General features: G+C 45.3%; 2 protein-coding genes across 3 annotated transcripts in view; both read right to left on the reverse strand.

Moving 5' to 3' along the window:
* The window catches only part of hlfb (HLF transcription factor, PAR bZIP family member b), a 353,334-nt gene that overhangs the window by 25,360 nt on the left and 312,143 nt on the right, over nucleotides 1-15,831 (reverse strand). The gene's annotated exons all lie outside the window — the stretch shown is intronic.
* stxbp4 (syntaxin binding protein 4) overlaps nucleotides 2,631-15,831 on the reverse strand; it is a gene marked incomplete at both ends in the record, with an annotated part of 46,595 nt that continues 33,394 nt past the window's right edge. Inside the window, 7 exons of the mRNA XM_083994392.1 lie at nucleotides 2,631-2,775; nucleotides 6,517-6,566; nucleotides 6,662-6,778; nucleotides 8,493-8,678; nucleotides 13,830-13,895; nucleotides 13,993-14,082; nucleotides 15,534-15,643. Coding sequence (XP_083850518.1) covers nucleotides 2,631-2,775; nucleotides 6,517-6,566; nucleotides 6,662-6,778; nucleotides 8,493-8,678; nucleotides 13,830-13,895; nucleotides 13,993-14,082; nucleotides 15,534-15,643 — 764 coding nt within the window. The remainder of the gene's footprint in view (nucleotides 2,776-6,516; nucleotides 6,567-6,661; nucleotides 6,779-8,492; nucleotides 8,679-13,829; nucleotides 13,896-13,992; nucleotides 14,083-15,533; nucleotides 15,644-15,831) is intronic.

Consider the following 15,831-nt stretch of genomic DNA (forward strand, 5'->3'; position numbering starts at 1 on the left):
CAACGTTTCTTCTAAAACAGCTGCTAATGCTAACCGTAGCTATGTGAAGAAGTGGAGATTTCCAGAATAAAACGTCAAAATTTAGAGACAAAAAAAAGTAATATTCCAAGAGGAGAGTTGTACTTTTGAGAAAAAAGATTTCGGGAGAAAAAAAAAAAAGGAGCTTGAGTTGAGTTTTGCTAGGTAGCTAAAGTTAGCATTAGCAGCATCTCTCAGAGCTTCAGCCATCGTTACGTTTGCTAAACAAGAGGTGATAAAACACGCTACTTCTTCAAGGCTGCACGCTTCAGTGACTCGGTATCGGAAAATGATGCTAACTTTAGTAGAATAAAACAGAAGCAAAACAACCTCTGCAACGTTTCCTCTAAAACAGCTGCTAATGCTAACCGTAGCTACATGAAGAAGTGGAGATTTTCAGAATAAAATGTCAACATTTTGAGAAAAAAAAGTAATATTCCAAGAGGAGAGTTGTATGTTTGAGAAAAAAGATTTCGGGAAAAAAAAAAAAAAGAGGAGCTTGAGTTGAGTTTTGCTACGTAGCTAAAGTTAGCATTAGCAGCATCTCTCAGAGCTTCAGCCATCGTTACTTTTGCTAAACAAGAGGTGATAAAACACGCTACTTCTTCAGGGCTGCGCGCTTCAGTGACTCGGTATCGGAAAATGATGCTAACTTTAGTAGAAGAAAACAGAAGCAAAACAACCTCTGCAACATTTCCTCTAAAACAGCTGCTAATGCTAACCGTAGCTATGTGAAGAAGTGGAGATTTTCAGAATAAAACGTTAAAATTTAGAGACAAAAAAAAAGTAATATTCCAAGAGGAGAGTTGTACTTTTGAGAAAAAAGATTTCGGGAGAAAAAAAAAGCTTGAGTTGAGTTTTGCTACGTAGCTAAAGTTTGCATTAGCAGCATCTCTCAGAGCTTTAGCCATCGTTACGTTTGCTAAACAAGAGGTGATAAAACACGCTACTTCTTCTTCAGGGTTGCACGCTTCAGTGACTCGGTATCGGAAAAATTATGCTAACTTTAGTAGAAGAAAACAGAAGCAAAACAACCTCTGCAACCTTTCTTCTTAAACAGCTGCTAATGCTAACCGTAGCTACGTGAAGAAGTGGAGATTTTTTAGAATAAAACGTCAAAATTTTGAGAAAAAAAAAAAGTAATATTCCAAGAGGAGAGTTGTACTTTTGAGAAAAAAGATTTCGGGGGAAAAAAAAGGAGCTTGAGTTGAATTTTGCTACATAGCTAAAGTTAGCATTAGCAGCATCTCTCAGAGCTTGCTAAACAAGAGGCGATAAAACATGCTACTTCTTCTTCAGGGCTGCACGCTTCAGTGACTCGGTATCGGAAAATGATGCTAACTTTAGTAGAAGCATAACAACCTCTGCAACGTTTCCTCTAAAACAGCTGCTAATGCTAACCGTAGCTATGTGAAGAAGTGGAGATTTTCAGAATAAAACGTCAAAATTTTGAGAAAAAAAAGTAATATTCCAAGAAGAGAGTTGTACTTTTGAGAAAAAAGAAAAAAAAAAATAGGAACACATGTTATTTGAGATATGATTCATTATATTTCAAGAATAAAAGAAAACTAATGAGAGTTTTCCGTGAAACTCGGCCGTAAAACGTCTTATTTTTGTCTTTTTTTGTTAATTTTTTTTGGCCGTTGAATTCTTACTGTTTCTACAAAAACGTTGGTGTAGTCCGTCGACGTCACAGCGGCGACATCGTCCAGTGTCTCAACCTGCACGGATGTTTCTCCTTTATGACGTAAAGTGACAAACGGCGCCGGGGGGGTTCGAACGCCGGCAGGTTTCAACAAATGGCTTCACACAGTGTTTCATGCAGACGGACGGAAGAAGACGTGAGTCCGTTGGGAGGAGGAGGAGCTACTGAGGAGACGAGGAGGAGTTGTCAGGGGAACAGAGTTCAGGTTGACGATTGGCCCGTGGAGCTGCTGCCGTGGCGACGACGTCCCAGAGGCCACGCCCCCACACACCGGTCGTCTAGAAGGTCAGCACTGCAACGGGGGGGAGGACAGTCACTCACTACGGCAGCTCGGAGGCTCACATAGCCTATATATACTGACTAGATGCCGCGTTCTGCTTCTCAGCGTACGTCAATAGCGCCGCCATCTTGGTCAGGGGTTCTAACCATAGACATATAAACGTCTGACCAGCAGTCAGACCCTTGTAGAACAAATGTCAGTGTATTTGTGCATGTGGGTGTGTGTCTGAGTATCTAAGTGTATGTTTAATACATAAAAACAAAAATTATAAAAAAAAATTAAAAAAAACTTTTTGTTGTTGTATCATAAATATATGTCTGACATTTATAATAAACCAAACAGCTTGAATATGGGTTGAATATTCGGTGAGTTATGGTGATGTTAATGGTTGATAGACCTCTGCCTCTGTTGACTAGTGCAGGAAGTAGACACGGCTTCCCCCTGACCAAGATGGCCGCCGCGTTGACGCATTCCACTCGATAAGAGTTGCCTAGATACGCGGCATCTAGTTAGTATATATATCTATGGGAGGCTCAGTTCAGCTTCATCCGGCGGAGTCGCATGCAGGGCAGCACAGAGACAGAGAGGAGGAAGAGGAGGTCGTGCGTCCTGCATGCGCGAGGTCGATCACTTACAGTCGACCTCTAGAAGCGCTCTGACCGTCCGCGTCAGCTCCTTGGCCTCCTGCGCCAGCGTCGCCGCCGTCCACGCGCTCTTCTTGTAGCGAGAGCCCTGAGACGGGGACGCCGCTCCGACCTTCACGTCTCCAGAGCTGCAGGAGGAGAAGAGGGAGAGGGAGGAGGAGTCAGCAGAGAGGGGGCGGGGCCTCAGCCTCATTCACTCAGAGGTCAGAGGTCGCACTGCAAAAACTCAAAATCTTACCAAGAATATTTGTCTTATTTCTGGTCAAAATGTCTCATTTCTAGTCAAAACTAATCTCTTTCCACTTAAAATAAGACTCATCACCTAAAAATGAACTTGTTTTCAGATAATTTTCACTTGTTTCAAACAAATTTTCAATTGAAATAAGTAGAAAAATCTGCCAGTGAAAGCAAGTTTGTTGTGCTTGTAATAAGAAAGAAAAACTTGCTCCACTATCAGATTTTTTGAATTGAAAATTCGTTTGAAACAAGTGAAAATTATCTGAAAACAAGTTGATGTTGATTTTTAGGTGATGAGTCTTATTTGAAGTATAATGAGATTTATTTTGACTAGAAATGACATTTTGACTTGAAATAAGACGAATATTATTGGTAAGACATAAGAGTTTTTGCCGTGTGGAGGTCATTGGTCAGAGGTCACACTGCAAAAATTCAAATATCTTACCAAGAATATTTGTCTTATTTCCAGTCAAAACGAATCTCATTATACTTAAAATAAGACTCATCACATTAAAAGCAGCTTGTTTTTAGACACTTTTTACTTCTTTCAAGCAGATTTTCACTTGAAATAAGTAGAAAAATCTGATAGTGGAGCAAGTTTTTCTTCCTTATTACAAGCACAAAAAACTTTCTTTCACTGGCAGATTTTTCTACTTATTTCAAGTGAAAATTAGTTTGAAACAAGTGAAAATGATCTAAAAACAAGTTCATTTTTAGGTGATGAGTCTTATTTTAAGTGAAAAGAGATTAGATTTGACTAGAAATGAGACATTTTGACAAGACGAGTTTTTGCAGTGCAGAGGTCAGAGGTCAGAGGTCAGAGGTCGCCTTTGAGCTGCTTCAACAACACATTACATTATTTTCTTTGAGTGGGGCGGAGGGATACGAGCAGGGGGAGGGAGGGGCCCTCTGGTGGCCGTGGTGACCATGACGACCAACAGTGGGTCAGGGGCTGTTGTCGGTTCTTGTGTCTCTCTTTGCTTTTATTTTGTTTTGTTTTGTTTATCGTTACCGTGGCGACAGACAAAGGATGCGCTGACTGACTTTAACCGGGACAAACCAGGATGTTGTGTAACCATCCTGCTGAAGTTCTGTCAGATGGACCGGACCGGATCGGACCGGAGTGGACCAGAGTGGACCGGATCAGACCGGAGTGGACCAGAGTGGACCGGATCAGACCGGACTGGACCGGAGTGGACCAGACCGGACCGGACCGGAGTGGACCAGACCGGACCGGATCGGACCGGACCGGAGTGGACCAGACCGGACCAGAGCGGATCGGACCGGACTGGACTCTATTTTCCAGTGAGTTTATCAGACGTTGATTTTAAAGTTTGTAGAAACGACTGCAGCGTTTCCTGCGGCGACGCTGCAGTCGTTTCTAAACACACGGCATCAACTAAGATCATTCTGCCCCCCCCTCCACCACCTTTACTACAGGTTTAATAACAGGTTTAATGAGAGAGAGAAAAGAGGAGAGGCGCCCCCCCGCTGACATTAACACGCTGCTGCGTGGCCTAGTTCTTCTACTTCCACACGGAGGTGAACACAGACGAGTTATGAAACAGGAGCGACGTGTCCCAGTGACCTGAGACCAACAAAACATCAACATCAACCACCCATCGACCCGATTCAGCACATTACACAACCAGGAGGAGGAGGAGGAGAAGGAGGAGGAGGAGCAGGAGCAGGAGGAGGAGGAGGAGGAGGAGGAGGGGAAGAAGAGGAAGGAGAAGAATGAGAAGAAAAATAGTTCTCAAGCTTCAGATCAGTTGAAATTAAATGGAGTCAAGAAAGAAAGAAAGAAAGAAAGAAGGAAAGAGAAAGAAAGAAAGAAAGAGAAAGAAAGAGAGAAAGAAAGAAGGAAAGAAAGAAAGAAAGAAAGAAAGAAAGAAAGAAAGAAAGAAAGAAAGAATAAATAAATAAATAAAGAATATGTAGTTAGAAGAAAACAGAAGGAAAAATGAAGGACAGAAGAAAAGAAAAAAGGAAATAAATAAATAAACGCACAACCAACATTAGAAGAACTGAAAGAATAAAAACCAAGAAGAGAGAGAAATAAAAGACAGAGGAAAGGAAGGATGAAACAGAGGGAAAGACTTGGAACGGAAGAAGGAAAGGAGGGAAGAAAGGAAGCAAAAGATGGAAGACAAGAGGAAACAGAAGGAAAGATAAAAGGAAAGGAGGGAGGAAAGAGGAAGATAAAGAGGAAGATAAAGAGGAAGATAAAGGACAGAGTGGTAATGTGATGATGGAGGTGGATGTTTCATAACTCGGCCTCGTTGCTGCTCTGCAGGAGAAACACCCAGAAACAGCCTCACCTGGACGAAGTGGGTCACACCGGACCACCGAGTGTGTGTGTGTGTGTGTTAATGACAGTGTGAGTGTGTTAGTGTGTGTTAGTGTGTGTATGTGTTAGTGTGTGAGTGTGTGTGTAGTGTGTTAGTGCTAATAGGCTCCTCTCTGCAGGATTCCTCATTAAGTGGCTGTGACTGTAACAAAGGTGTCGAAGCTTCAGAGGAACCGACCGACTGGACCTCAGACCAGCTCTGGTGTTTCACACAGACACGGTTCTGGTTCTGGTCCTGGTTCTGGTTCTAGAGTCTCAGAACCTCAGTGCTTTCTGTTGAACCAGCAGCGTTCACACCAGTTTAACGTGAGTGGAACCAAAGTGGGAGGACGTTGCGTTACTCTGTTACTCACAATCTTTGTTTTCTTTCTGTCTCAGTTCTTCTTCAGTTTGTTAAAGGGTAATTACAGTTTTTTACAATCTGGACCTTATTTCTATCATAAAATCCGATCATTTCCTCCCCCAGATAACTTTGGTGTCATTCCAAGTGGTTGTGATGAAATGAGCTCCAGCCGAGAGGCGCGTATATCCGTATAATGGAGTCTACAGGGCAGCAGAATGCAGCCTCTAAATAACACATTATCTGCAGAGAAACTCCTTCATTTCACCAATATTTAGTTCTGATAGGCTAGTGCTATTCCCCTCTGAGTCCGGGGTTAGCTGTTATCAACATCCGGGGTCTGTAGGTTGACCTACTGACCTCTGACCTGGATGATGTCATCTCTGAGTGCTCAGTAGGTCAACCTACAGACCCCGGATGTTGATAACAGCTAACCCCGGACTCAGAGGGGAATAGCACTAGCCTGCCCTAAGTTCACAACCACTTGGAATGACACCAAAGTTATCTGGGGGAGGAAATGATCGGATTTTATGATAGCAATAAGGTCCAGATTGTAAAATACGGCAATTTCCCTTTAAGTTTCTTATTGTTCTGGTGTTGTAGTGAACTCAGCCTCCTCCATCAGGTCCAAAGATCAGAGTTACATTACTTTATTAAATTCATCCAACTGGTTCTTTCTTGTTCTATAAATTCAATCTTTGTCCAAATCTCCTCCAGATATTTAGTTTCTTCATCACTGCAGATTATTTTCCTCCTCCTCCTCCTCGTCCTTCCTGCTCGTCTCCACACAACTAGAATAAGACACGCCCACTGATGATGATGTCACCGTTCACAGGGAGGAACCAACTGTTTCTTGTATTTGCATTTTTACTCTGTTACTCTGTTACACACACCTGTAGCTCTGTTACTCACACACACTGTTACTCTGTTACTCACACACACCTGTAGCTCTTGGTCGGTCCGTGGCTCTCCAGCAGGAACTCCTGCACGTTCTGCACAGACAGAACAAGAAGAAGGACCATCATTAAACATCTGTACAGCTGCTGTTGTTGTTGGGACTACTTTCAGCGGCGGAGGAATACGTTACCTCCACAAAACTCAGCAGTTTGCCCGTCGACATCTCAAAACCCTTTTTGGCCGTTTCGCTCTTCCGTAGCTGACACTCCAGGACGGCCACGCGCTTCTTCAGCTCATCCAGCTCCTCCTACACACACAACCAAACTCTGTCTTTAGTTCATGATGAATAAAGTTACATTTGAATAAAACAGCTGATTATTGATTATTAAACACATGAAGAAAAGCTTTTATTTTTTAATAATCAAGTTATTGATTCAGTTCTAAACCAGTTGAACTCAGTGATGCAGATTCACTGTTTAATATTAATTATCCTGCTCATTAACATAATGATGATGATGATGATGATGATGATGATGGTGGTGATGATGAAGACAACAGGCTCACTATTTGGCAACAACGTGTCACTGTGTAAACGTGTCAGTGTCATTATTTAGCTGCAGCTCGCCGTCAGAGGCTCCGCCCCCTCCGGCCCGTCGCCGCTGACCTGCAGGTTGCTACCGGCAACACTGACCCAGATTCACTGCTGCTGATGGAGGAGGAGGAGGAGGAGGAAGAGGAAGGAATAAAAGGAAGGAAGAGGAGGTGGAAAAGGAAGGAGGAGGAGGAGGAAGAGGAGGAGGAAGAAGAAGAAGAAAAGGAAGGAAGAGGAGGAGGAGGAAAATGAGATGGAGGAGGAGGAGGAAAAGGGAGGAGGAGGAGGAGGAGGAGGAAGAAGAAGAGGAGGAGGAGGAAGAGGAGGAGGAGGAAGAAGAAAAGGAAGGAAGAGGAGGAGGAGGGGGAGGAAGAAAAGGAAGGAGGAGGAGATGGAGGAGGAGGAGGAGGAAGAAAAGGAAGGAAGAGGAGGAAGAGGCGATGGAGGAGGAGGAAGAGGAGGAGGAAGAAGAAGAAAAGGAAGGAAGAGGAGGAGGAGGAAAAGGAGATGTAGGAGGAGTAGGAAAAGGGAGGAGGAGGAGGAAGAAGAAGAGGAGGAGGAGGAGGAGGAGGAGGAAGAGGAGGAGGAGGAAGAAGAAAAGGAAGGAAGAGGAGGAGGAGGGGGAGGAAGAAAAGGAAGGAGGAGGAGATGGAGGAGGAGGAAGAGGAGGAGGAGGAAGAGCAAGAGGAGGTGGAAAAGGAAGGAGGGGGAGGAAGAGGAGGAGGAAGAAGAAGAAAAGGAAGGAAGAGGAGGAAGAGGAAGAGCAAGAGGAAGAGGAGGAGGAAAAGGAAGGAGGAGGAGGAAGAAGAAGAAAAGGAAGGAAGAGGAGGAGGAGGAAAAGGAAGGAGGAGGAAGAGGAGGAAGAGAGGGATGCGGGGAAGTCTCCAGTCAGTAATGAAGCTGCTTGTCACTACCCGATCTGTGACAGCTACGTACGGCAACTCCACTTGGACAAACTTAGTTGAATTGACTTCACTGCCCTGTGTGCGTCACCACAGACGCTTTATATATAAAAAAAAAAAACTTTATTAGTAATGTAACTGAGGGTTGGTTGTGGTGGTTTGGATCTTGATGCTCAGAAAACAGGAACAGAGGCGGACTGCCAGCCTCATCACCATGACAATCACAAACAATCACGGCTGTCTTATGACGGACGTCCGCGTTTTTTTTATTTTTTTTTTAAATAATTTCCACAGTACCGTATTTTAAATGTACAGAACTTTAAGCAGACTTCCGCTTGTACACAAATCGGGCAGCGCCCTGATGAAGTTTGTCCAAGTGGAGTTGCCGTAGACAGTGGTCCAAGATGGCGGCCGTATTATCACAAATCGGGTAGCGACAAGCTGCTCGTCAATAACCTGACTCATCGTTAACTCATCGATCACCGGTCACTTCCTGTGAGCGTGACCATGGCGACCAGGTCTGTCACCTTATTGGCCGGCGGCGGCGGTGGAGGCTCCGCCCTCTGAGCCTTGAGCTCGGCGATCTCGGCCTCCAGCAGGTGAATCACCTCCTCGTAGTCCATCTCCATCCCTCTGGTCTGCTGCTGAGCTGCTTCAGACAGCTGCACACGGGTCCTCAGGGACCGCAGCTCCTCCTCTCCCCGCTGCACCTCCTGGTGGGGGGGGGGGGGGAGAGGAGGAGGGGGGGGGGGAGAGGAGGGGGAAGAGAGAGGAGAGAGGAGGAGGAGGAGGAGGAAGAGGGGAGAGAGGAGGAGGGGGAGGAGTGGGAGGAAGAGGAAGAGGAGGAGGAGAGAGAAAGAGGAGGAGGAGCAGGAGGAGAGAGGAAGAGGAGAGAGGAGGTAGAAGAGGAGGAGAGAGGAGGAAGAGGAGGAGGAAGAGGAGTAGAGAGGAGGAAGAGAGAGGAGGAGGAGGAGGAGGAGGAGGAAGAGGAAGAGGAGGAGAGAGGAGGAGGGGGGAGGAGGAGGAGGAAGAGGAGGAGGAGAGAGAAAGAGAGAGAAGAGAGGAGGAGGGGGGAGAGGAGAGAGGAGGGGGGGAGAGGAGGAGGAGGAGCAGGAGGAGGAGAGAGGAAGAGGAGGAGGAGGAAGAGCAGAGAGGAGGAGGAGGAAGAGGAGGTAGGAGGAGGAGAGAGGAGGAGGAGGAGGAGGAGGAGGAGGAGGAGAGAGGAGGAAGAGGAGGAGAGAGGAGGAAGAGGAGAGAGGAGGAAGAGGAGGAGAGAGGAAGAGGAGGAGGAGGAGGAGAGAGGAGGAAGAGGAGAGAGGAGGAGGAGGAGGATGAAGAGGAGTCAGAGCTCAACCAGTGATGATGTGTTCAGGTTCCCACTCAAACCTCTACCAAATAAATGCAGTAGTGACCGGTGTAGCTACCAAATAAATGCAGTAGTGACCGGTGTAGCTACCAAATAAATGCAGTAGTGACCGGTGTAGCTACCAAATAAATGCAAGTAGTGACCGGTGTAGCTACCAAATAAATGCAGTAGTGCAGCAGCCTCAATAAATGTGTCCAGCTGCCAGAGTTGTCCGGTCGCGGCTTCCACAGACTCCCACAACAAACATCGGAGCAAATTTCCTAACAAGCGTTATAAACTGACCACAGACTCAGGATAGCGAGGCTAATTTCTGTTAGCCCGTTTAATTACGCGACTTAATACGTCATTAACTGTGCGGCGGAGTAGTGTCCGAAAGTGTTTTTTTATTTGACCAGTGAGTCACTATATAGTCACTACGTCGTGATAGGGAGGAGGGAATGAGGGAGGGATTTCGGACGTATTTAAATATCAATAAACTGTGATTTACACTTTTCTCTCCAGGATTTTAACCACTGAAGGTGAAGTGTGTTTCATGATGAGCTGCTGTTAATCTACAGTGTGTGTGTGTATGTGTGTGTGTGTGTGTGTGTGTGTGTGTGTGTGAGGACGTTACATAACCGTCAGGACGGTGAAACACACACCCAGGGCTACTGCAGTAACTGGACCCAGTAACGTGAGAACACAATCACATCTGTTACTTAACAGGTCACACACACACACACACACACACACACACACACACACACTGAACCAGGGCCCTGAACGCAGCACCAACATCTGGTGGACATGAACCTCTGTCGCCATGACAACGACAGATAGCCTAAATCAAAACACAAGAGCAGTGTTGGACAAGTTGCAGCCTCTAAGTAACTGGATTACTGCCACAGTAAAGTAATCAGTTACTTTAAGTATATGACACTGACAGATACCCATGATGCTCTGCTGCTGCCGCCGCCAGACTCCGCCCCCTCCTCTCACACACACACACACACACACACACACACACACACACACACACACACACACACACACACACACACACACACACCCATCTGTCACCTTGTGTCTCTGCAGGATGTGAAACTCTACAACGCCGTTCGCTTCAGCTTCAGCAGATGAAACAACTAATCATTTCAATTAAAACATAATAGAAAGGGTTAAACGTTGAAAACTGTGTGTTTATGTTGAGTGTGTGTGTGTGTTTATGTTGAGTGTGTGTGTGTGTGTGTGTGTGTGTGTGTGTGTGTAAGTAGGACAGTCAGTGTTACACAGAGGCTTCATGGTGATTTAATCTCAGTGTGAAACATCAGATGTGACAGAGTCTCACAACCTGGTGGAGGATCAGAGCTGCACTTTACAATAAGATACACTACACTAGTTACTGAGGAACTAATGAGGAACTAAGGGACACAAAAGTTGTGCGATTACCGTAGATGACCATTTAGTAGCGCGGGTGTTTAATATGCTAATTGACTTGGAGCCCAGGCGTTTATAATTATTTGCAACAGGCTACAATTTATTTTTGCAATGAGCAGCACCAGACCATCATGCAAAGAACAAGGAGGTCACCATAGGAACACTGGAACAAAACTACTTTTTTGTCTTATTTGTCTTTGTCTGTTAGCAGTCCAGCGCACCTGTGTGTGTGTGTTTGTGTGTCTGTGTGTGTCTGTGTGTGTGTGTGTGCCTGCATGCGAGAGAGAGAGAGGGAGGAGGGGCGGCTGACTGACAGTGGTGAGAGCCGGACGGAAACTAGCTTTGAGCTAAATCCGGCACACTTACAAGACGCCACGGAGTTAAATTGTTCATTAATATGCACTGTCCTTGACAAATAAACAAATAAACAATAAATGAGCCGGTGAAATGCTGCTAAAAAAACTTTTTTTTTTTTCTGTGTAAGACTATGGTAAACACTTAATCGCCTGGGCCTTTAATTGAACCGGTGTTTATGATGCCACATGAGGTCGGACCCCCGCGGCTGTTAGAGCACGGGAGACTATCTGGTTCTATCTGGTTATTATCTACGGTATTTACTCATGTTGATGTCTCACTTTACTTTATAGGGAACAAAAAGAGGAACTAATGAGTAACTAATACTTAGTTCCTCAGTAACTTCTCTACCTTATTGTAAAGTGTTACAGGATCAGCTTAGTTCAGAGGCTGAGGAGTGTGTGTGTGTGTGTGTGTGTGTGTGTGTGTGTCCTGTGGTTGAGTAACTAATGGACCCCAGCAGCAGCTGCTCTCTCTCCAGCTGTGGCCTTGGGGGGGGGGGGGGGGGGGGGGCAGAGAGGCAGAGAGGCCCCCCACCTGGAAGCCTGACCTCAGCTCTAATGAGAGAACATGTCACCACCCACACACACACGCGCGCACACGAACATGATGGAAGACATGAGCGAAACACACTGATCCTGACACACACATCTTCGTCTTCGTGTGTGTGTGTGTGTGTGTGTCTCCATCATCTATAAACTGTGGGAGAAGAATCATCTTTGTTGAGTTGAGGCCACATCATTAACATCTGTATTAATGTTCGTCACAGAAACACACAGAGCCGTCGGAGGCTGCAGTTCCTCTCCTGACCACTAGAGTCAGTCTGGTGCATGTGCATCATAAACCAATACATATATGGATATATACAATATATAATATGAACCAAAGTCTCAGCTGCACAAAAGCTCCTCCTGCTCTTTGTTCATATTTGGATCAGCTCGAAATCTATAATTGCGATCAGTGAAATATATGAAAACAATATAAAACACAATTTTAAAAGACAGAACTTGTTGCTGCTCTAGTGTATTCAGTTTAAATGAATAAAGCTTCATATTTGTATGTCCGTCCTGGGTGAGGGATCCCTCCTCTGTTGCTCACCCTGAGGTTTCTCCTGGTTTCCCCTGTTAAAAGGGTTTCCATGGAGTTTCTCCTCAGTGGATGTGAGGGTCTAAGGACAGAGGATGTTGTTATGATGCCATGTAAAGCCCTTTGAGACAAACTGTTTGTAAAAACGGGTTATACAAATAAAATTCCCTTGCCTTGTCTTGCCATATTTAAAAGTAGCGCAATGTTCAGCTGTCAGAAATTAAAAGCAGCCTCCTCTTGTTATATTTTCAGCAACACTGATGCTTTTTTGTATCGCTCAAACTCTCCATTAAAACAACCTGCTGCTCTGGGCAGAAATCAGCCCGTTGTGGCTCCATTTCGTGCGAAAGTAGAATCACATGACGCCAAACGCCTGCATTGATGTGAACGTGCACAGATCATAAAGCTGAGAGCCGGACTTAACAAACCAAGTTGATAACCAGCTTCGTACCGTGTTAAACTTGAGGTTTAGTTGAGCTGCACCATGAACACAAAGCCTGGATGTGTTGAGCCTCAGGTTTTATAGAACCAGGTTTTATAGAACCCAATCCTGACCCAGTGGGCGTCTGTGTAAAGTTTTAAACTGATCTACTTTGGTACGTTCAGTAAACTCTGTAACATTGAACCGTTTGAACGAGTCCTGAGCAGGAAACAGGAAGTAGATGAAAGCAAAATAAAAAATAAAAGCCCGGCTCCACGGTGAAGAGAAACGTCCCGACTGAGTGTTGGTGTCAGAAATCGATCGGTTTATGCAACAGAGTGAAAGTGGAGAGGCAGCAGAGTGGGAGAGGCTGATTCACACACACACACACACACACACACACACACACACACACACACACACACACACACACACACACACACACACACACACTACACACCGGACAGAAAAAGACTCACACCTCCCACACACACAGTGATGTTGTTTTTAAAACAGGAAAAACCGTCTTTTTCTCTTCTCGTCTCTATTTGTAACTTTTATAACTCTGTCTAGTAGTTTATCTGTTTCATAATGTCACTTAAAGGGATAGTTCAACATTTTTGTCAAACTGGTCCATTGCCATAATCCCTATAGTCATAGCAGTAGGTTCGTTACCTTTAATTGTCGGTGCAAGCTGTTTTTAGAACGGCGGAGCAGAGCCGTGAGCTGCTCAGAGCTACGCTACGCTACGGAGGCTCATCATGGGATTTCTTGGTTTCCCTCATCAAACTCATCAAATACACAATCCAACAACTCCACAACGCTCTGGTGGACAAGTTGTGAGCTGCACATTCACCACGCTATGAGATAATAACACAACGTTACCACACAGAGTTGTTTTAGAGGGAAATACAGAGACTGTTGATGAAAAACTGTCCCTGAAGGCAACGTGCATCAGTGGTTTTGCATGAATTTCCCTCTAAAACAACTCTGTGTGGTAACGTTGTGTTATTATCTCATAGCGTGGTGAATGTGCAGGTCACAACTTGTCCACCAGAGCGTTGTGGAGTTGTTGGATTGTGTATTTGATGAGTTTGATGAGGGAAACCAAGAAATCCCATAATGAGCCTCCATTAGTAGCGTAGCTCTGAGCAGCTCACGGCTCTGCTCCGCCGTTCTAAAAACAGCTTGACCTGGACCGACAGTGACATCAACACTCACCTGTTTGACTTTACTGAGCTCCTCCTCCATCTGGTGGTGAACGCGCTGAGACTCCACCAGCTGCTCCTGCAGACCAGAGCAGACGGTCAGCACTACCGTCCTGACTCTGTGTGTGTGTGTGTGTGTACAGGTGTGTGTGTGTGTGTGTGTGTGTGTGTGTTACCTGCAGCCTCTTGATCTCCCTCAGAGCCTCGATGTGTTCCTTCCTCAGACGCTCCATCTCCTCCAGGTCCTCAGAGTCCGACAGCGACGGCTAAATTAAAGAGACAGAGGAGACAGAGGAGTTAACATGAAGTGACGTTTAGAGAGACGTGAACCGGGACCAGAACCAGAACCGGGACCGGGACCGGGACCAGACACACGTTAATCAACTGAACTCTAGCAGCTGCTGCATGGAGACACTGTTACACTGCTTCTTTTTGTGGATAATAAAAACATCAAATAGAAGTGAAATTATTACCTCTCGGGTAATATTGTTTAAAGCAGAAGTAAGGTGAATGTTTGTGTTAATATAAGTCTTAAATAGTTGTATCTTCCGACAGCAATCACTTCTATAGAGTGTTTGGTCTGAAACACGGGTCTGTCAGTCACTCTGCTCTGCTCTGCTGTAAGCCGAGGAGAAAACTTTCCTTGTATCCTACAACCTTTATCCAATGAGGAGAAAGCCAATCAGATCTAAATGCTACCAGCACGTTTATTCTGTGGCGTCCTGCTCAGTTTAACCTCTGTATCCACTAACCTATCCAAACTTAACAAACTGTCAGCCATCTATCAACCATCTGACTGGAGACGACAGAGATGTGACGGTTTCCTGCTTTTATACGATGAACCAACTGTTTAAACTTGTTCTGTTTCTGAGCAGAATATTGACCAGTTCTATTGGCTGGATTAGAGTTTATAGGAGGGTTATGACCCCCCCCCTCCCCCCCCTGCAGTGAACACATGATGAGACATCGATCTCAGCTCCGACAGAGTGTGTGTGTGTGTGTCTGTGTGTGTGACCCAGCAGCAGAAAATCTTTACTCTACATTGATTCACTCTGAGCTGCAGCTCTGTAACCGGGACCGGGACCAGACACATGTTAAAAGGGATAGTTCACCCAAAATTCAAATTTCCCTCATTATCTCCTCCCCCTCATGTGGACTAAGGGCTGGGAGAAGTTTCAGAGTCCTCCGTGGCTTCTCTGAGTTACAGGGGGTCTCGGCGTAGCAGTGCATGTCCATATAACGGTTGCAAATGGATACCAACTGTCTTCGTAACAAAAAGACACACCAAAAAACATCCAAATACCTCCATGCTGCTCGTATGTAATGTCCCTCTTGTACTGAAGCCCTGATGTTTTTTGGTGTGTCTTTTTGTTATGAAGACAGTTGGTATCCATTTGCAACCGTTATATGGACATGCACTGCTACGCCGAGACCCCCTGTAACTCAGAGAAGCCACGGAGGACTCTGAAACTTCTCCCAGCCCTTAGTCCACATGAGGGGGAGGAGATCATGAGGGAAATTTTAATTTTGGGTGAACTATCCCTTTAATCAACTGAACTCTACCAGCTGCTGGAGACACTGTTACACTTTTTGTGGATAATAAAAACATCAAATAGAAGTGAAAGTGTCCGAGAGCTGATTTTCACCATTAATATACAGTATATTATTATATATATATAGATATAATGTAATGAGGACTCAGAGTTGTGTTTCGTACCCGTGGGTTGGTGGGCGACTCCAACAGACTGGACAGGTCGTCAGACGTGAACCTGGAGCTCGGCTCCTCCAGCTGAGGCTTGAACAGCTCCCGGATCAGAGTCTCGAAGTCTGGACGGACACACGGACACAGTGAGGACACGGACTGTCTGAGTGGACGGCAAGGCAGCAGGGTTTATATAGACACTCACTGTGCTTTACATGACGACAAAACATCTAACAGTAAGAACTGGGAACGGAGGAAAAACATAAAATCATAAAATCCAAAACTGGAAACATTTAAAAAGCAAGAAAAAATA

Source organism: Trachurus trachurus (genome assembly GCF_905171665.1).
Source record: "Trachurus trachurus genome assembly, chromosome: 19".
NCBI lineage: Eukaryota > Metazoa > Chordata > Actinopteri > Carangiformes > Carangidae > Trachurus > Trachurus trachurus.